The following is a 22,555-nucleotide window of genomic DNA, read 5'->3' as shown; positions in this document are numbered from 1 at the left end:
ATCTTTTGCAAGGTAGAAGTATTTGGGAGATCAAATGCCCCAGGGATTGCTCTTGGAGTTGGCGGAAGATTCTTAGTCTTCGTAGCCTTGTCCGATGGAAGCTGAGATATTGAGTGGGCAATGGGAGTAGTATTTCACTTTGGTTTGACCATTGGCATCCCCTTCGTCCTCTTATTGAGGTATTTGGGGAAAGGTTTATCTATGATTCTGGCCTTGGGCAAAATGCCAAGGTGGAGGCTATTATTGACGGCCAGGAGTGGCTGGCCTATCTCTCGCTACCCTGCATGGCTTGAGCTCATTAGTAGTACTCCTACTTCATTCCGGCCAGATAGCAGAAGGCCGGATGTCTTGTAGTGGATTGATACTCCGAAGGGTTCCTTCTCTGTTCGTGGTGTTTGGGAGTCGTTGCGCCCATGGACTGGTGGAAGCTTGTTTGGCATAGCCAAGCTATTCTAAGGATGTCCTTTATTCTTTGGTTAGCCATCCAGGATGCTTTGTATACTCAAGCTAAGCTTATACGCTTTAGCATTATTCAGATCGCCCAATGTGTTTTGTATGGGGGTGGGCATGAGGATGTGGATCATTTATTTTTTGAGTGCCCATTCTCTCAGCACATCTGGTCCGTTCTTTGTGCCAAGTGTAATATTCCGTGGGCCTCGAGTAGATGGATGGATACAATCTCTTGGCTTTCTCAAATGGATGGTCATTCACTCTTGGGTCGAACTGCAAAGCTTATGGTGGCAGCTGCGGTCTACTACATTTGGAGGGAACGTAATGCTCGTTTGCATGGCGATGGCCCTACACATGAGTATTCTTCTGAGAGAGATTACTTTTTGTATTGTGACTCGGATTAATCTCACACGGGGTGTGAGTCCATCTCCTGCTAATAGATGGCTTCACAGTTCGTGAGGATTCTCTGATGATATCTTTTGATACTCTCATCATTTTGTTCTTACAAGCTTTGTAGTTAGTTGTTGTGGCTAGAGGGGTATGCCCTCCTAGCCTTTGATTTCTGGGGTATGCCCCTGTGCATTTGTACGTCATTTCTTCAATTTGGATATATACACACTTACCTTTATCCAAAAAAGAAGTTAGAAGCTTCCATGGCTTGGCGGGATTCTACCGAAGGTTTGTTCCAAACTTTAGCACTATGGCTGCTCCATTGACAAAAATCATTAAGAAAAGTGTTGAATTCAAATAGGGTGAAGCACAAGAGAAAGCATTCCACACCTTGAAAGAAAAGCTAAGTTCTGCCCCTTTATTACTTTTACCAGATTTCTATAAACTTTTGAAATCGAATGTGATGCTTCTGGTATTGGTATAAGTGCTGTCCTAATACAAGATAAGAGACCCTTGGCTTACTTTAGTGAGAAGTTGAGTGGAGCTGTCTTGAACTGCTCCACCTATGACAAAGAACTCTACGTATTGGTGAGAGCGTTAGAGACGTGGCAACACTGCCTATGGTCAAAGGAGTTTGTTATTCACATCGATCATGAATCTTTGAAGCATTTGAAGAGCCAAGGTAAGCTTAATTGAAGGCATGCTCGTTGGGTTGAGTTTATTGAGATGTTACCCATATGTTGTCCAATACAAGCAAGGTAAAAATAATATTGTTGCTAATGCTTTATCAAGAAGGTATTTCTTCTTTCTACTCTTTCAGCAAAGTTTTTGGGGTTTGAACATATCAAGAAGTTGTACCCACAAGATTCTGAGTTTTCAATAGTTTTTGAAGCTTGTGAAACAAAACCTTTTGAAAAATTTTATGGGTACTTATTTCGGGAAAATAAGCTTTGCGTTCCGAAGTGTTCTTTACGTGAGCTTCTTGTCAGGGAGTCTCATGGGGAAGGATTAATGGGACATTTTGGTATTTTTAAAACTCTGAAAATTTGAAAGAACATTTCTTTTGGCCTCACATGAAAAGAGATGTTGACAGAATTTGCAACAGATGTGTCACTTGTAAAAAGGCCAAATCAAGAGTGAAACCTCATGGATTATACAAAGCTTTACCTATTCCTAGTCACCCTTGGACTGATGTTTCTATGGATTTTGTTTTAGGTTTACCTAGAACTAGAAAGGGAAAAGATTCAATTTTTGTTGTTGTGGACCGATTTTCTAAAATAGCACATTTCATCCCTTGTCATAAAACTGATGATGCCGTTCATATTGCTGAATTGTTCTTTAGGAAAGTTGTTCGTCTTCATGGTCTTTCTAAGACAATTGTTAGTCATAGGGATGTTAAGTTCCTTAGTCATTTTTGGCGAGTTTTGTGGGGTAAGTTGGGAACAACTTTGTTATTTTCTACTATTTGTCACCCTCAAACAGATGGTCAAACAGAGGTTGTGAATCGGACTTTAGGTACTTTGTTGCGTGCTATAATTAAAAAGAATTTGAAGACTTGGGAAGATTGCATTCCTTTTATTGAATTTGCTTATAATAGAACTGTGCATTCTTCTACTTCTTATTCACCATTTGAAGTTGTTTATGGTTTTAACCTATTAACTCCATTGGATTTACTTCCTTTACCTGTTAACAAGATTACCAGTTTAGATGGGAAGAAGAAAGCTGAAAAGGTGAAGAAAATCCATGAAGAAGCATGCCAACATATCCTTAAACGAAATGAGCAAGCTGCTGCCCATGCCAAAAGAGGAAGAAAGGAAGTCATTTTTCAATCAGGAGACTTGATTTTGGTACATTTTTGCAAAGAGAGATTCCCTAGCCAACGAAAATCAAAGCTCGATCTATGTGGGAATGAGTACTGGAAATATCAATGATAATGCTTACAAGATTGATCTTAAAGGTGAGTTTCATATTAGTTCTACCTTTAATGTTTCTGATCTCTCTCTCTTTTATGCAGATCTTGATTCAAGGACGAACCCTTTTCAAGAAGAGGAGAATGATATGATCCAGCTCAAGGACTTTGACAAGGACAAAGAAGATGCTTAAGATGATGTGGAGATTCCAATTGGGCCAATCACAAGAGCTCGGGCCAAGAAACTTCAAGAAGCTGTCCAAACTTTATTAACTCAAGCCCAAGGAGAAGGTTCTAGCCCACATGAAGATTTGGACTTGAAGATGGTTAATATGTGGCAAGTCCATTTCGACAATATCCAGCCCAATTAATTATTTAACATGGAAAAGAGGAGTCTAAACCTTTCAAATTCGGACTCCTCTTTATGGTGCATTTATCATAGGCTTTTGGAAGGCTAAAGGACATTTTGAGGCTTGCAAATGAAGGATGAACCTAGTCAAAATAGTTGAGTTTTGCTGCAACTTGCCAAGGTTAATTAATTGTTGCTAAGACTTTAAGTAGTCTTAACTTGTTTCATCTTTACCAACTTTCATTTAATGTTTGTCTAGTGAGTTCAATGCACCCAAGGCTTGTTTTGCTTATTGATACATAGCCTCAGGAAAGACCGGACGTTTTGGCTTTGAAGCTGGATATGGCCAAGGTCTAATGGTCCGTGACTCAATATTCCACCACCTTGGTTTTTCTACTCATTTTAGAAAATTGACATATGGCATGTATATCTTCATTGTCATTCTCTATTTTTTTTAGATAAGGAGTGGGAGAAGGTTTCTTTCGGCCTACGCATGGTCACACGCAAGGCTGTCCCTACCTATTCATTGTATGATCTGAAGCTTTCTCAAGATGGATGAGATAGAAAGAGGCAGAGGGCTCCTTGCAAGGTGTATATGAGCCTAGGATAGCTCAACCTATAGCACTTTTGATGTCTGCTGATGATCTTTTTATTTTTAGGTGAGCAACTATATGGGAGTTTTCCGATCCGGGTTTAATTTCTATGTTCTCAGAATTACTCTCTCCCTTTATTTTTTTTTCTTATTGGTCTCTATTGTTCACTTTACATGTGGACCAGTTTAGATTGAATTTGAATGTATATAACGGAGCAGAGCTGAAAAACTAAATAAATTGGGAGAAAGCAGCACACACACACACACACACACACACACAGAGAGAGAGAGAGAGAGAGAGAGAGAGAGAGAGAGAGGCTACAGGCTATCTGAGAGGAGCAATAGAAGAATTTCTCATTAGGTGATCTATTTATTTAGAATTTGAGTCGCTGCATCCAAACACATAAATTTGACTGTTTTTCCTTATGAAAAATTGTTTGAATCATACCAAATCATCAAAAATCCATGCCAGTCTGCATATGATCTTCGAAAGTTCTTTTTTTTTTGTGGCACAAGATATTCGAAAGTTCTTTGCCTTAGCTCCACAGCCACAAAACGGACCAAGAGCTAGTACTTGCTCAAGTTCCATCAATTACAGAATATGGTCTGGAGAAGGAAGCTCCAATCACATTACAAACCTACTGGGAATTCATAAGTCCACTTACATTTCAAAGTTTGTTCTTGCGGTACCTCTATTTATAATCCCAGTTCGGCAGATTGGAACTTTGAAACAACCCCATTATGTGTAAGCCCTGACAAAGGAGGGCAGGGATGCAGTTATGTTCTCTGACGAGCCAGTCCCATGAATAAGAGCAAGATTCTGCATCCATCTGGAGTGCATAACATCAGTTGTCATATATATCATCTGAGAGAGGAAGGCAACAATTCAGAAATCATTTGACAAAGTGCAGCTATGTGATGACAAGAAATGAGGGACAACCTTGAACTTCATGCAGCACATAGTATGTCCTCAAGAATTATCGCGCTATTGGCTTCATTTCTTCTGATGCATTATTTGTTAGTTTAAACTGAACTACTTGGGCTTGTTAATGCTTACGCCAAGATATTGATCTAGAACGTTCCTGAATGCCTGCAATTCATTACACAGTTTTGCTCAAATTCACGAGATACAAATACAAGCATCCTTGAAAACTCCAAGCCCTAATTAATAGCAATTGTCTTTCAATAGAGGCTAAAACCATGGAAAAGGTCTAGAATATAATGTAACTGAAGCAGTAAGAAAAGGTCTGTTTTCTCTCCTCAGTATGCTTCTTTCGGAAATTAAGAAAACACATTTGGAAAGGCAATGGTGATAAAACGCTGGATCCTATGTATGCGTGGATATCTAAAGGAATCAAGTCTAATCTAAATAGAATAAGTAATGGAGATCTAGTAGAAGAAGCATCAAGACATTATTCTATGTCTAAGGATACAATATCTCATTCTAGTTATGCCAGACAAATTATAAAGAAACTAATTTAAGATAGAATAGGCCACTCATGCATATGAGATACCTGAAAAGCAAACAACTCCTTTCCATTCAAAATTGAATCCATTGCAGCATACTGATCATCGAATATGCTATAGAATAGCTGGTAAAATTCATCCCTGCACGAAATGTAATGGAGAGACTTCACAAATATTGTCTATGTGAACCTATTAAAAAGGTAAGACACATTAGGATTATCCATACTGTTGTTCTTTAGTGGTCTGTTGATCCATCCCATCAAACTTCCGTGTAAGAACTTCTGCTGCTGTTGGTGAAAGCATGTGCAGGATGAGAGCCTCTAATGATCTTGGGAAGTGATGCTAAAAAGAATGGTATAGTGATAGATTTCAATAAGTTGCCATTTCAAAAGAAAGAATGCAATCATGTTGCCATAATAAATAAATAAACAAATAATACTATGATAGTCAACGTGACAAAATTTGATTAACATCATATAAATATAATCATCTTTTCTGTCATTCCACAGGGGGAAACTATTTTGTCCTGACCAAGACAAATTTAAGTAAGGTCCCTTAATTGAACAAATGACATTATGGACTTTCAACTCTATCTTAAATGTTAAGAACAACAATCCAATCTCGATATACTTGATTGAAGTAATAGAGATTTTTTCAATATCTCATCAAAGTGGGTGGCTAATAAAAATACAAGACAGATGATCCAATAGGAAAACATATAATGCACTTTCAACTTGATGAATTACACTACCTGGCTTTGAAACACAAACTTTGATGCCAAGAACATTACTCATTACAAAATCTTCTCAATTTAGCTAAACAGCTAATGCAAAATCATACTATCTTGACATAAACATATTCAACCATCTCTTGAACATGTCCCCAAACTTGCCAAAATATGTCTGTCATGTTTCTCATATTTTCTGTTCAATAAATTCTCCTGAAATGTTGTACTTTGACATATGTCAAGTTTCTCCACTCTTAACATATTTTGACGTCTAACATTGACCCGGTGATGGCGGATAAAAACTATTAACTGATCTTAGATATTTTTTGTATTTTCGGAACTTTTATTTAGGTTCCTTTAGAAGTGGGTTTTAGAGTCTTATTTTCAATGGAATTGGTGGACAAGTACTACTTTATGTATATGTTGGTTTGGATAAGTCAAATTTTAACCATTTTAGGTGCCTTTTTACATAGGAACTTGTATGATTCCAGATTTACATTTTTAGGAAACTTTCAGGTGTAAAGAGTTTGAAGTTAGAGAAGAAGTCATAAACAGTCTATAAAAGGGTCTATCAGAGCTCACAAATTATTGTACATGAAAATATTGAATGGATGAGAAATTTCTAATTGGACAGGTTCAGCCCCTTCTATCCCTTCTTCTGTGTTTCTTTCTTCTTTTTGTCTATTCTGCTTCTCTTCCTGTCCTAGTAGAATGTCGATCTTTTCTTTGATTTTCTTCTTAACCTTTTTGTATATCATTTATATTATATTAAGAAAAGATCTGCATGCACTTTTGCTGAATTTCACTTATAGGTCAACTATAGATCCTTTTGTCTAGCCTAAAAACCATTAAAATATTGTTCCTCCCATCTTTCTCCATCACCAAAACCCTAGAGCAGGTGTATTTGAATCTTTATTTGATCACAGCAGCCAAAATATCTCTCTTCTGCCTTATTTCCAAAAACTAGACAAGCAATAAGCTTGATCAGAAATCTAGATTGAACTCATCCATAGGACCTTCCCCACATATGTAGGCCATCTTTAATTTGTCCTACAAACCAAGTGACGTTGAACCATCAGCTTATGAACTAATTACAACTTTATGATGTTAAAAAGTTAATATGGTTCATAACGACAGCTTCTATTTACAAAAATTAAGGCAACACAATTACAAAAATAATATGCCAACAAAAGATTCAATTTCATAACACTCACTTGTTTATAATTTTTTTCTGCGAAGGAATTAGATAGTAAAGATAAGTTATGTAGAAGTAGAACACTTATGTATGTTATGTTTAAAATTGTTTATTTCTATGTAACTTATGGCATTTATAGTGATGCATCATTATATTATAGTCTAAGAAAAAAAAATCACAAAATCAACATGATTAGTAAGAAAATTCATGCTTACCACCAGGACTAGTAGGATTCTGTGTAGTAAAAGGGGTTCAACAGCCAAAAAGATGCTTGCAACAGGATCATTTTCCATAAGACAAGAACCATCTGTTGCAATCTGCTTGTATTCAGCCCTTGAATTGACTGATAGATCTTTCAAAGAATTGGAATCCACAGCTTGATCTTGGCCACTAGCTTTAACAGTGTCATGAACCAAAGATAAAAGTTCATATAGCAGACGAAGTGCATGGGGTTCTAGCTGCTGCAACAGACCATGCTTGCCACAAATCCCTTTTGAGCCCTCTTTCTGGTGATTGGAATCAAAGTCATGGTCACCTGTAATTTGATAAGACAATCATTGTAACTTTGGCAGGACAATCTTTCTGCATAGTAGACAAGTTTATGCTTAATATCCAGAACAAAGCACAATGAAACTTTGACAAAGAAGACAATTTAAGGATAGGCATGCAATTTTTGTAATAAAATCCAAGTATTATAAAGAATTTATATCTCGCTATCCAAAACTTCAAGCATGAATCTCATTTTTTAACTGTGTTGAGAGTAAGGCAGAGTTTCTAAAATACACAACTAGTTATTCCAATTTAAGGTAAAAGAATAATGGTGCAAAATAATACTTAGAAATGCCAATTAGAAAAAAATCCTAAGGGCTGAAATTCTACAAATTAACTACAAATGAACATCACAAGTGCATTCCATTAATGTTTCTTAACAATGTTTATTGCTAAGCGTGTACTCTGGTGAAACTACCTTACAAATAAGCCAATTAGATATGCATCCAGCATCTCTAATACTGCCCTTGGGGTGCCATTTCATCAACTGTAAACTAGAGGCATTGACCAAAAGGAATGGCGACCAGATATGCCACATGTACGATATTTACCTAGATCATACTTAAGTCTGTAACACTCTGCCTATCCAAAGAGTAACTCTCATATACATTATGTTGTCATGTGTTGGATTATCATTAAATAAAACTGATATATGATATTTAAATGATGTGAAGCATGACTTTTTACTTCTTAAAAAATTTGTATTTTTTTTTTACTTCTTTCAGCACAGAAAAACTGAAAATATAGGTCAGAAACCATAAAGAGTAACAAAAACTACAACTTAGTGTCAAGTATTTTTATTGTTTGTCTTTAATCCTTCTGATTTTTCCTTAATGTTCAAATATTTTCTTTTTTTTGGGTTGAAACTGCAAAAATTGGAGCCGGAACTAATGAAACTGCTAAAAGCTAAACCAAGTTTTCAATCCCTTGAAACATAACGAAGAGATCTCAGATAACAAAAGGTGAAATAGAGGATTGCGAAATAGAACACCTAAGATACTGTTCAAAGGGGTTTCATAGAGTACTTTAAATAGGACTTATGCATGATCTCATGCAATAATATTTGAGGTAGATTAAAAATTTTCTAGATTTAATTGTATATTCTCAACTGTAGGCAAATTTAAACTCAAAAGCTCAACAGTCCATTTTAGTTGCTTAATTGGATAAACGTTAAGCTTGATTAAAATGGTCTGCTTTGTATCAAATCTATTCTTGTGATATATGTTTGACTTAAGGCATGTTGGTAAGTGTCACAAGATAAAATATCTTTCTCTTAAAGGTTCCAGGCCCTCTTCATGAAGTCACTCCTCATTGTTCAGATATCATATCTCCATAGTGTTCAGCTAGCTGCTACTTCACTAATTCTCCTTCAAACTAATCCTTTTTGAATCATATTTGAAATATATCATTGATTCCAGTTGGTAACCCCTTAAATCCTTGGATGCATTAGCAACCAGCCTACAAATATTATAAATGTATAATCTATGAACATACAAGGAGAACAAACAGAAACATTTTTCGGTTCTTGTTATATAAGAAATACTCATTTTAACAAACATAATCATATTACCCTTCCATATTTGTCCATCATAGATCAGCCTAGAATTCTGGGTGTACTTGTGGAAGGTTGCATAATATCTTTTGAAATCTAAAGCAGCAACAGCGAGAAATTGTAGAGGTGCCTTTACGTGGATTTACTACATAATAAATGGATAATTAGGCAATGCCAACAAGAAAAAAAAAATAAGATGATGAATATGAAGTTACAATTATGACTTTATAATCTTTGGTTGAGGCACCATAATACACATGCATATGATAAAAAAGTTTTAACATTATATTGTTTAATTCTTGAGTTTGCACTATTTCTTGAATTAGTTGGGATAAGCCATGGTTAGGGTTTGCATTGGTTTCCTCTTTATATTTATCAGACTCCTAAAGAAATGGAAAAGAATTTTTTTAGCGAAAGGCAGGACGAGAACCTACAATTTTATTAGTTAATAAAATGCGGGACACCTGGACATAAGAATAATGACACACTTCCCGTACAGGCCATCAGACAGATGACAAAAACTGATTAAATTCCATTCTGAACACAAAAAAAAAGTCTGTTCCTATTATCATAGAAGTCAAGTAACAAATATGATCTAGGATGGAGAAAGAAAAACTTCACATCACAACAATGCCTCCACCAGCTCTCCAGGATGTTAACATGCTGAAGTGACACTTACGTGAGCTCACTTTTTTTTCCCAAATAGACACTTAGTTTTAACTACTCCACTATGACTACACCAGCTACTTCAAATCATGCCATGTAATACTAATTCTTTCACCACCAAACTCACGCGAGTATAGGGATGCTGGCACAAAAGCTTGAAAACTCCACAAAGTTATTAGTTATATATTTTCTGAAAATGCTTCATTAAAAAATGGCACGGAAGGAAAGCAAACCTTCTGAGCCTTCACGAGTGACTGCAGGATTTTCTGTACCTTTAAAATTGTGAACCATACTGTTGCGCAACATCTGATTCTGTCCTATACCAAAAGGAAGAAGAATCAATCCTTGCACACTTAAAATTTGTAACTTAAACATGAAAATCATAATAGGTACAAGAAATATGGCAACAAATCTCCAAATTAACAAATCATGGATGGACATAAAAAGGCCAAACATGACTCCTAGACAACCTTCACATGTGAAGAAGCAGACTTTGAATAGTTAATTCGTCTAAGTGGTTTATAAACTTTAAATAAAGCTCCAGAGTCCAGATATTAGTTGAATTAAAAGTTCGAACTCAACAATACATGGCACTTGTGCAGGTAAATAGGGAGAGTATGTGAGGACCCGTGCGGGCGTGTGTTTAGTCCCACATCGGTTATTCGCTAGGTAGATCTTGGGTACTTATACAAGATCAAGGAACCCAAATAATACCTTTCGACTAGCCTTTTTGGGTAAAGTCCTGGGTTGTTACAAATGGTATTATAGCGGATCTGGCCCATAACCTATGTGGACTAGATAACACTGCAACAGAGATCCATTGGGGCTAACCACAGGCTGATCGTAATGCTTGTGATTAGATTTGAATAAATTTAAACCCTTAGCCTGACGAGTATGTCATGGCTTAAACGAAGGGAGTATGTAAGGACACGTATGGGCGTGTGTTTAGTCCCACAGCGATTATTCGCTGGGTAGATCTTGGGTACTTATACAGGATCAAGGAATCCAAACAATATCTTCTGACTAGCCATTTTAGGTGAAGTCCTGGGTTGTTACACTTATCCATGATTATCCTTCATTAGCATGGTTTTCCATTCTGGCTAAAAGAAACAATTCCTAAGAGCTTTTGAAAAAAAATTCTATAGCAGCTGGTGTTAGAGCAGATTTCAGTGTAGGAGTAAGAAAGAAGCAACACAAAAAGCTAAGTTTGTATTTTCATAAGAATATCAATATAACAAGATGCACCTGTTCAGTGCATATGATACTTACAATATGACTAACATACAAAGTAATAGAACTAAAATTTGTCCATCAGATACCACATAATTAATAAAAGCTTGATTAAAAGTGGCTAAAGCATCTAGCAGTTTGTGCAGGAGAAAAGAGAAAGGGAGATTCCAAAGTGGGTGAAACAGGCTAAGAAATTGATTGTGAAGGATTAGATGATGAGAGATCCTCATCAACTATGTTTGGGTCTCTAGGAAGGATGATGATAAACTCACAAGCTTTCAAGTGACCAACAATGGTCATCAATGAATCTTTCCCAGCTTAATAATGAATTAATGATTTTTTGTTATTTTTCCTAATGTTATATGCTGAACATTTCTGCTACTTGCAGTGTTGGAGCTTGAGGCAAAGTTCTAACATTTCAATAAGTTCCTTGTTAATCTTAGAATTTGGTTATAGAAGCATTCAATGGGATTATCATCTTAAAATAACAATAATCAATTTGGTAGATGTTTAGGCTGCTTATTTCATACCCTATTTTTTCCATATATATTTCAATTATTCAAAAACAACCTAATTTTTGCTTGGGGACACCCACTAAAATTAGAATGGTTAGACACATGCAATATGATTGTCATACTGAAATAACAATACTCAATCAAGAAGTCCTTTAATGACGTTCAAGGAAACATAAGCATATACCTATCTATTCAATGTCCCTCTTTTTCATGTCTGTAATTCAACAGCAAATAATGCTTAAGATGTTCCTCATGTTCCTCTGCAACATTAGATTTGTTGCTGATGTGGCTAAACTTGCAAGCCATATCAGCAAACAAAAGTTACAGGCACATGGAAGGGGCCAGCCATTAGAAAAAAGAGAGGATAAGAAGGAGCACCTGCCTCCTCTCCCATATTCCACGCACCCAAGATTCCCTTCTGATGCAACAAGATTTAACATAAAAGCACCACATCAGCCAAAAACTGCAGCACACTGTTCACTGTTGCTGTTTAAGCTACAGTACCATGACATGTAACTGGATCTTTTTTTGTATTTTAGTCGATGCTTTATAGTTTTCTATTCATGACTAAAAGTCTTAATTTCTGTCACAATGGAGGCTAGTTGTTCTTATCAAGTAAATGTATTGCTTAGTTGTTTTTGGGTGAGATCATTTCCTTTTAAAACAGTCCTGGTACAGTTAGGAGAGGCGGCTTGCTGATGCTATTACAATAGATGCATATGTAGCTGAAAAAACAGAATGCAGAGTTTATTTTGAGATTAAAAAGTTGCTGCAGGCCTACATTCTTCTGCCCTATCTTCTTATTCTTATATTCTGCTGACCCTCTCTCCTTTTTCTACTCTTTCTTTAACTATTTTCACTCTGCTGAGCTAAACACTGTTGTCTAACATCAGATTTCATGCTGATAATCAGATATGCAGTTGGATTTGCTTCCATTTCATAGCATCACTTGAAAGAGGCTTCCAAAGAAGTGCAAAATCAGAACTAAATTCAAATTTGAATCTAAATCTACCAGTGATCCCTTGATTTATTGGGGATTACACCACATCCCCCTGCCCTTGCCACCATGCGAAGGGGCAGGCTATCTCATGGAGTTATTTTATGGATCTCAGAATTTAGATTTGTTGTTTTTACAAGATCCCATATGAAACATTGTATACTCAGATTGGATATTTGGGGAAAAAAATCTTCATCTTCTTCATCCATATTGTGACCCTCTTATTCTTCTCCTCTATTTCTTCTCATTCACTTTTCATTCTTTTATATCTTCTATTCCCATTTGTTAGTTTTTTCTTTGTTTTGCAAGAATAATTGTTAATTTCTGCTATTATAATGTGATCTGATACATATATCTCCCCCTATGCTCAACTTTCTTGCATCGGAATGTCTTCTTATGATTGCTTCATCATTATTATGTCATATTCCTGTGATCTCTGCATGACATCTTTGTACTCCTGCATGCTCGAATTTCTGGATAAAATTAGAACTTCTTTCATAACTGCATTATGGAACCATAGGAGATCCCAATCTAGTGGTTCCCGCATTCAATTTGTGCTGCAGAATATCTGGACAGCATCCAGAAATTGATCTAAAACCTTAATAGTCCTTGAAATAGAGCCACCAAACTTATTAGGCAGTCCTAACCCTAGGCCTGCAAGATGTGATAATAATGATAAAATAAAATGTAAATGATGATGGACTTTTAAAAACAAAAAATTGTGAAATGGACAAATATGAGCAGTTGATACCGTCTTTTCTGGTATTAACTAGTTTTGATCATTTCTTTAGTTCTTCACGAGACTAGATGACAGAAAAGCATTATTTAGGCCGAACAAGGGTCAGCAGCTATAGCTATTTTCTTGCTTTCAAACAGCTGGTGGAGGTTTGCAAAGTTAATGAACAAAAAGCGAGACAAATCTCTCAGAAAATTTGCACTTATATGGGGATTTGGAGTTCATCATAACTTTGAAACTTCTTGGAGTGCTTATACTGAAAGCTAATATAAGAAGAACAAGACTACACTAAAATAATGGCAGAACTATTTTAAGATAGACAGATATGAAAAGATTCCAAATTTCCTTAGTCATTAGCAATAATACAAGACAAGAATATGGCTGATTCGGGACTAACTCAGAGTCTATCCACTTCCATAAAAATCTTTACATTTTCAATGGTCAAAAAATTGAAATGCTTCTTTCTCATTTACTTAAATTTTCACATTCACTACCTCCATTGATAAGTATTCAAAATTAATCTTAAATTTCATCTTCCATATATGTTGTCCGATTTCGTACATATTGGAGAATTATCTTGCTCCTATTCTTCAAAGATTTCTAACCATATATATAGCCTTTTCAGTAAAAGAAGATCACTTAAGGGCTTGATTGATTAAAATGACACATAAACAGGTTTGGTCTTTCGGAGTATACACTGATTATATAACATCATCATGCCTTTTCGCATGTAAGCTTCAAATTACTTTAATAACAATGGTCATAATTTTATCCAAAAGCAGTGTCAAAATGTCACTAAAATATGTTTAGCATATCATTTATGATCTTAGTTTACTCATAAGTAACAAACTTGTTTACTGTGGTAATTATTTGCGACTATCACTTGACTCCTCACGTCAATTTACAATTAAAGTACCATTATTATGATCTAATGTTTATAAGATAACTTTGCATCTATAATTCCATCTAATATCAGGCAACCATAGTACTGATACTCCATGATCCTATCAGTCTCTTGCATACCAAGCCTCTCTATCATCCAACTACAGACTAGCATCCCATTTGATGCAAACTAATATAACATCATTTAAAGCAAGCACTGAAAATTTATGCACAAATAATTAACACCAATATGAGTAAACGTATGACAGGCTGTACATTAGCAATCAGGGCCAATAAATCATGGTGATGTTCATCCAAGAAGATGAACTTTAAAAAACAACAAAATAACAGATGCATTTCAAGTTAAATCACATTGACACTTGACCAACCTACATATTCAATTTACATTTGTTCCAACAAGTTGGGACTTTCAACTCCTGAAAGATACCTAAAAGATGTCAAAGGGAATATTAATCTCTCACAGCCAACAGGATTGATCCAAAACATGTACAAGATACAGTTGGAAAACTGGAGTAATCAGATACCATACATGCTCCAATTTTCTGCTTTCAGCTTCAACTCAATGAAATGAAGCGGGAAAGAGTTTTGCATCCATACAAAGAAAGGGAAGTATGCTTACTATGTGCTTCCTTCATACATATAAAGATAACGAAAGGCAAAGTTTGTATCTATAAAGGAAAGATGAAATTAGTAAGATGCGCACCATCTCCTTGTCGACCAATCTTTTCTATGTGTCAATGGTTTGACAAGCATACGCCATCATAAAAAAGAAGAAAAAAAGTAAAAGAAATTGATGTCAGTTGTTTCACAAAGAAAGAAAGAACATAACATATTAAGAGAATTTCATAATCACCTAAACTTTATGCATATGATAATTTAGTGGGTTGCTCAGCATGCATTAGTTTGGCATAAATGATCTTTTCTACAATTACCATATACTATGTACAGAAAGCATGAATGCATGCACTCCAAAACAGACACCAACACTATTCAGCACAAATTAGATGCAATAGTACCTCTTAGCTACCCAAAGAAAAACAACCTGTAGAAACAAGAGTGGTACCTGCTCAATATCCGGCGTAAATAGTATCCATCCATATGTTCTAACATGCTAGACATCATATTTGACTTCCACCAAAAGTTCACTGCAATGGTCAATTCATTGCTATCCACTTGATGAAACCTGTTAAGAAGCTTATTCTAGTCACTAAACCGTAAAGAGAACAGAGAAGCAGGTTCAGCAAAAGTCTGGAAATACAATGTGATCAAGCCAGACACCATTAGCGTTGACACATAAAGTCTGATTTCTGAAAAATAAGGTGTAACTCTAAAGAGATAAATCAATTAATCAATCAATCTCAAACCAACTCTTACTCAATTAAAGCAATAAGGTAATAAAAGTACTTTTAACGTCCAATAACAGTAACTGCCAGATAAAAGAATATTACCAATTTAATTGCAAATATAGTGTAGTTCTTATCATGACATACATGTACAGATATTGAATCATGCTGAACAATGCAAGGTTTAGTTACAGATCCTTTTTTGAAAATTATTCCAATAAAGGATAACATTTGCTACCATTACATGCTTTTTCAAATGTCTTTTCACCATCTCCATCCTTGTTTCCTTTGGTGTTTCCACCTTTTTTCTGACCCTTAAACACAAATTTAGGGCCACCAATGCCTTCTCAGGTTTCTGTCTTGCATGCCTATATTATTTGATTCAGCTCTCTACTACTTTTCCATATTCGATGCAGCTCTTTCATTTGCCCAAATGTACTCATGCATAGAAGTCTTTCAGGCTATACTTGAGGTTTTCAAGGTGCAACTTTGTCAAATCTCTATAGTGCAAGTATAACTTCTTGTCCTTCATGGAATAAACTTTCAGTTAACCATTGTGAATTATTTCCTTGTCAAGTAACTATAGTCTACATAAAATTACATACGCAATCATTGAAATGATATCACACATTACTTCATCTTTGTATCTGCTCATGTTATGGAGAAACAAAAAACACTTCTATGCTAAACTGTAATTCAGCCATGTCAGTGGACATGGAGAAGACCTATGCAGCCTCACCCCACATGTGGAGTGGTTGTTACAATGTTTTAAACCTATGATGCCTAAGTCAGAATGGAGCAACCTAACTGTTGCACCAAGGTAGACCTGGCCACGGTTCCGATTATGGAACCGCCGGTTCCGGTTCCACAAAAACCTAGAACCTTAACCGGAACCGAAAATAGTCGGTTCGGTTCCGGTTCCGGTTTTAAACGGTTCCGGTTCCGGTTCTAGAACGGTTCCGGTTCCGGTTTTAGACGGTTCCGGTTCCGGTTATAAAATTTTGAAAAAAAATAGATTGTGTAATTAATTTGGAAAAAAAATTTAAATACAAATAGATTATGTAATTAATAAAAAATGATAATTTGTACCTCATTTTATTATTTACTCATCAATAGAGGGGGGTCGGTAATTTGGATCCCAAGAATTTGGGTTTGGAACATATATTTCCTTGCCTTTATTTGAGCGGGAGGAAGACATTTTTGATAATTGGATTGGGAAAAATGAAAATATGGGAAGGTTATGAAATGTGTAGAGAATTGGAATAGATTGAATAATTGAGAGAGTGAAAAATTGAGAGAGAGAGATTGGAAGATGGAGTCATTGAGTGGTGTGGTGCAAAAATTGATTTGGAGAGGTATATAGTGTTGGGGATAATTTTTGTTTTCCAGAATGCCCCTCAAACTAGCCGTTTTTTAGTTGTTAGGAGGAGTAAAATAGTCGTTTCCCAAAATGCCCCTCAAACTAGCCGTTTTTTAGTTGTTAAGAGGGGTAAAATAGTCATTTTTTTCGGTTCGAACCGGAACCGAACCGCTGGTTCCAGTTCCGGTTCCGATTCCGGTTCGGTTCGGGTTCCGGTTCCGGTTCCGGTTCGGTTCCGGTTCGGTTCCGATTTCGGTTCCGGTTCGGTTCTGGTTCCGGTTCCATCAAACATGAAATCTTAACCGAACCGTATTCCTCAAGGTTCCAGTTCTGTTAAGAACTGTGAGACACGGTTTCGGTTCCGGTCCGGTTCTTCCTGGTTCGGTTCCGGTCCGGTTCCCCGGTTAGAACTGAACCGTGGTCGGGTCTACACCAAGGCCTGCCCTCCACAATCATATTTCTATATGAATAACAAAAATGTTCTAAAAAATGTAAGACATGCACCTAGGAGGTATATAACAGCATATCAATATAACAGACAAAGAATTTGTAAACCTTCGCCTGAAATTTATCGTTAGATGCTTATCAAATTCCAATCACTTCTCTAGTTTTAAATTATTTTTGAAATAAATTCCTTAGCCCAATAAGTAAATAAATGAGCACAATTTTGACTAGTTCTGACTGTTTTCAGCCGTTTCAGCCTAAATCAACAGTGTTTTCGATTTGATGAACAAAATACATGTAGTATTTGTAACAGCCCAACAGGTTGGAACCAATAAGCTATGTTACATGTAATTGGGCATGTCAGGTTTGGGTGCATGCCAATGTTTTGGATCCTTCTACTATCAATGAACTTACCTTACAACCCAAAAAGTCATGTCCCAATGACCTCCCGGCTACCATACAGTTCCAGGAAGAAAATGACTCCCGCAATGGTTGTAGGACACCAATTCTCTCTTGAACGGGGGTATCCCACCTGTCCCGGTTGTGTCCAGACATTTGGGATGCACCGAGATGGTTGGGACAGACCAGGAAGCAAATTTTACTGCTTCATTTAACGCACAGGTGTCCTTGCTTCATTTACTGCCCTTAATCCTAGGGTGAAACAAAATGTCCATAGCAGACAACTTTATTTTCATGAAATCCATTCTAATACTGAGAATTACTCCTAGGCCATTTAAGTAGATCATAATTTTTACCATAAATTCTTGATAACATTTCAATAGGTCATCTTGCAGCCATGCATAAAAACAAAGCATGCATGATTTTACAAAGAACTACAGAATGTGATTACAAATGAAGTATTTCTCATGTTGATTAGCATATTTGTCATAAGCCATCCTTTTTCAAATATGGCACGTTAAAAACCTTCTCAAGCACTACCAAATCTGCTCTTTTAGTTCATTATTTATAGAGGACTTTTTCAAATTTCTTTGCTTGGACTTCTTTTCTTCAGTTTGGTTTTGGACTAAAATTCATTCATATAATCCAAATGAGAAGAAAAAACATTCTTTTCATTTTTTGCTTAGTTCCAAATATGAGTAAAAGCATGAAAGGCTTTCACTGAAAAAGGTTCCCCTTTTACAAACCAGTCCAAGCACAGTTCATTTGTGTTGCCATGACTTATTCAGACAAGATTCAGATATTGGTAGTATGATGATCATACCCGAGCAACAATCAAATTTTAATAGACAAGAATTGCAGTGACCGCGGAATAAATATCCGACCGAATGGAAACCATCAAGAAAGCAGAATGTATAGCACAATCATCCTATGGACAAAATTAGAAAAATTCAATGTTCTCATAAAACAAAATTGCGTGCATAAATAAATCTAGATAAGCATAGGAAACTATAACCCTCTGCACACTCTACTAGGTATTTGGAAAATCCAGAAACAGTAATGAGAAGAAAAATATTCATATCCACCATATCCATCTGTGATAAGCAACCAAACTACCGAGGCTAAAATAAGTGTTACAAAGTACTAATTACACTTGACTTAGGCAGGTCAAATCATAAATAACTCTGGAACAAACCAAGTTTACAGGTTATTTCTATGTGATCAACAAAATTATGAATTATAAGCATGGAAAAGTTAATCAAATGGAGATGAAGCTATGACTTTTCCTTTTTAATTAGCTTTTCACTTCCAGATAAGATTGTGATAAAGTGACAGGCTTTCCAGCCTTGCCTTTTCAAAGAATGTAGCGTAGTAAATGAAATCGCTCATTTCTGTTCCTTAGTTGCACAATGCAAAATAAGGAATATCATTCCAGAAAATTATAGAACCAAGCAAGAAACAATGTAACTTCAATAACAGTTTGTGCCCTACCATCCTTCAGGAATAAAGAGAGCATCACCAGAATGAAGAATGATCTTTTGGGAATACTGCTTGGAGTGTTTTGCTCTTCCATGAAATGAAAGGTTAGGGTTTTCTATGTCAACAGCACTGCCAAACAATAATAAAAAATAAAAATTAAATTAATAACTCAAGGTTATAGAACTTTCGATTCTTAGCCTCTTAGAGCAGATAAAAACCTAGAGACAGAAACATATATAAAATGCTCTTATTATTTTGATGATTTGTGATCATAGCATACCTATGGTTGGAAGCTTCTCCATATATCGGCATTGGGTATAAGAATGGACATGCCGAAGGAGGCCATAAAACAACTGAAAGAGACAGATTCAGAAAAAATGGTGGAATCAGTATTGTACCATATGGTGTAAGTTGACAAGGAAACATAAGACATATTTTATCAATAAAAGGGGACCATATTACAAAAATGAAATAACAAGTGATAGAACTACAGTAAATCTCAAAATCTAGAAGGGCATAAATGGAAACAAGGAAACAAGAAAAACATCAAAACAAAATAATACCTTGCATTGGTTAAATATAACCAACATCAATTAACTTTCAATGAAGGGAAAATCCTTCAATTCCAGTTGGACAAGATCATCAAGAAAATAGCAACAATAGGAACTTTCACAAGAAATCTCACATTCTTGTTAAAAAAAAAAAAAAAAAACCTTGTGTTTGACTGACCACAGATGTACCATAGGTCCATATAAGGAACCAATGACAAAGTATAACAGTGCAGATAACATAGGGCCACACTAAATACCATGGTAGTGTAAGAATGATTGTCAAACACAAATCAATGGTAGTAATACTAACCAATACGCACATGCATGCTCAAATCCCAATAAAACCAAAAGCCCCCCCTGACTTGATCCATGAGCTCACAAGCTATACAAGTCCATAGTCTGCATTACCTAGCTAATATTAAGATCTGTATCAGGTTAAATAGAGCTTGGCTAAACTTTTTAGCATGACCTGGATACTGGTTGGTTTCAGGCTAGTCTTTAATGGGTCAGACAGTCTAAACCATCCTAACACAAGAATATAATATTCATACAGCATGTGCTAAATATATGCAACTAAGTATATTTAGTAAGTATATTCATGGGAACAGGTAGGGCTACATGATCAAGTATTCAACTGTGGTAAAACTAAATAAAAAGTTGTGCATGTTGCTCTTTAGCATGAACTACACTCAGGATCATGGTATGCAAACCATAGCAAACCACCTAGTTCGATTAGCAGTTTACCTTACTAACTACACACCAAAATAGTTCATCGTCTCAGTACGAAAATTTGCATGAATCGGTGTGAACCGGTCCTTACTAGGCCGAACATGAAATGGCTTTGTTCTAAGTGGTTGGGCCCTTAAGGGCCTCGTACCGATTCGAGGCCTAAATTATTGAGGGAAAAAGGGCCTAACACCCATCTCTACTTCAAGATAAGAGAGGAGAAAGAGAGGAAGAGAGTGGAACGGTGAGCGAATCAATTGCTTCTAGAATAAAATCCCAACTATAAAGTAATTCTGGATTAATTAGGCCATTAGTGCATAATATAGACTGAAAATATATATGGTGCCTCTTACTAGAGACTACATTAGCCATAACCAAAATTTAATTTTTAAGATTTGATGTAAATTAAACACTATTTTTTATAAAAATATTATAAAAAGATTACTATTATTAATTCAAAACTCATGAAATTTTAGTAGCACGTAACGATATTTCAGACATTTCTTTTGGAGCATGTATAATATTTTTCAATAATTATAAAATTTATTCATATTTGTGTAAATTTAATATAAAAATATTGATGCAATAAAATTTTTGGAAAATTTAGAATTATATAAATATAGCTTAGAAGTATTCTTTAAAGCAACTACCCCATTTTTCAAATTTTTGAAAAATTTCTAAATTTTTTGAGTAATTATAAATTAAAAATAAATTAACTAATGAAAATCATGGATAATCGTAGATGAATACTGACAATTGATGCAATCTTTTTCTAAGGTTGATAATGAGTGGTCTTAAAGATTTCAGAATTAGGTGGCCAGCATTGGAGTCAAAAAGCAAGTAGAGTAAGGAACATGGTCGACGGAGTCATCCCGAACCGTCCGATTCGAGGCATACCGAGCCATACCAACGGCAAACCGAAACGGTTCCAGCAACCAAAACGAGAAACCGGCATGAAGAAAGAGAGGGAGAAGGAGAAGGAAAGAGAAGAAAAGAGGGAGAACAGGAAGAGGGAGAGGAAGGAAGAGAGGGAGGGTAGCGGCTGGCCGGCGGAAGGTCACGTTCGAAATAGGGAAACCGAAGGTGGAACCCCTCCTCCGCCCCTACGTGCGGCTCCCCAGCCCTCCGCCAACGACTTAATTTTTTTTGAACTAAAAAAGCCCCCCTCCAAGACCCCTATTTCGAACAAAACAAGGAAACTGGAGGTGCAGCCCTCCCCCGCCTCTCTGCGTAGCTCCCCGGCCCTTCGCTAGCCTCCACCACTCTCCTCTCTCCCTCTCTCTCCCTCCTCTCTTCATTTCCTCTCTCCGGTTCTCCCTCTCCCCCATCCCCTCTACTATGTCGGTATGGGTCCGGCACGGAACAGCACAAGGGCAACCGGTCAGGCAACCGGTCCGGGCCCCGATCTGGGCACAGCAATCCTTGGTAAGGAACACGATATTAAGTGAGAGCATGGCAGTGTTGCAAGCCTGATCGTAGAGGGTTGCAAGCGATGTTTCTCAACAAGGAGAAGGCGCAAAGCCAATATGCTCATGATGACAATAGAGGGCACTATGTGGAGAGGATGGTGATAGATTAGCGGTTCTGAAAATGGACTGAGGAAATAGTTAAAGCCATCATACCACTTTATTGAGTGCTTACGATTGTTAATGACAAGAGATAAAACTAGATGGCTTTCCTTTACCCCACAATGATGACAATGAAGAGATCAGACAGACTAATCCTACATATGACAGGATCAACATCATTTAGGAGAGATGAGATAAGCAGTTCCCTTTGCTTATTCCATTTACTAGTGAGTCTTAGTTTGAGTATGTGGCACAGGATAAGGACTAGGGCATAGGGCTAAGGAGGACACATAGCAAACAAGAACCTGGAGGTGGTGGACATACTGACATAGTACCGATATAGCAGATAAGGTTGTGTATCGAGTGGAAATCTTGGATGTATCATGATCCCCCAAGTAGTCAAAATCATTATACTGTATCGAATCACAACCTCTCATGCTAGGTTATTACCCATATTG

General features: G+C 36.4%; 1 protein-coding gene across 3 annotated transcripts in view; it reads right to left on the bottom strand.

The window, feature by feature from the left end:
• Nucleotides 1–4,098: 4,098 nt before the first annotated feature.
• Nucleotides 4,099–22,555, bottom strand: part of LOC103697031 (2-oxoglutarate (2OG) and Fe(II)-dependent oxygenase superfamily protein) — a 40,351-nt gene continuing 21,894 nt past the window's right edge. Inside the window, exons 7-16 of one of the 3 annotated variants that reach the window (XM_039117851.3) lie at nt 19,533–19,605; nt 19,265–19,381; nt 15,291–15,410; nt 14,931–14,949; nt 10,080–10,158; nt 7,295–7,614; nt 5,384–5,499; nt 5,205–5,298; nt 4,631–4,780; nt 4,099–4,555 (exon numbers count right to left, since the gene is read on the bottom strand). In XM_039117851.3, coding sequence (XP_038973779.1) covers nt 4,724–4,780; nt 5,205–5,298; nt 5,384–5,499; nt 7,295–7,614; nt 10,080–10,158; nt 14,931–14,949; nt 15,291–15,410; nt 19,265–19,381; nt 19,533–19,605 — 995 coding nt within the window. In that variant the 3' untranslated portion in view covers nt 4,099–4,555; nt 4,631–4,723. The remainder of the gene's footprint in view (nt 4,556–4,630; nt 4,781–5,204; nt 5,299–5,383; nt 5,500–7,294; nt 7,615–10,079; nt 10,159–14,930; nt 14,950–15,290; nt 15,411–19,264; nt 19,382–19,532; nt 19,606–22,555) is intronic. The other 2 variants (XM_039117850.2, XM_039117853.2) reach the window with 2 other exon arrangements.

Source organism: Phoenix dactylifera, chromosome 9, assembly GCF_051530095.1.
Source record: "Phoenix dactylifera cultivar Ajwa chromosome 9, Ajwa_hap1_PhDact_Kaust_v1.1, whole genome shotgun sequence".
NCBI lineage: Eukaryota > Viridiplantae > Streptophyta > Magnoliopsida > Arecales > Arecaceae > Phoenix > Phoenix dactylifera.
This window is presented reverse-complemented; position numbering and strand designations above follow the sequence as displayed.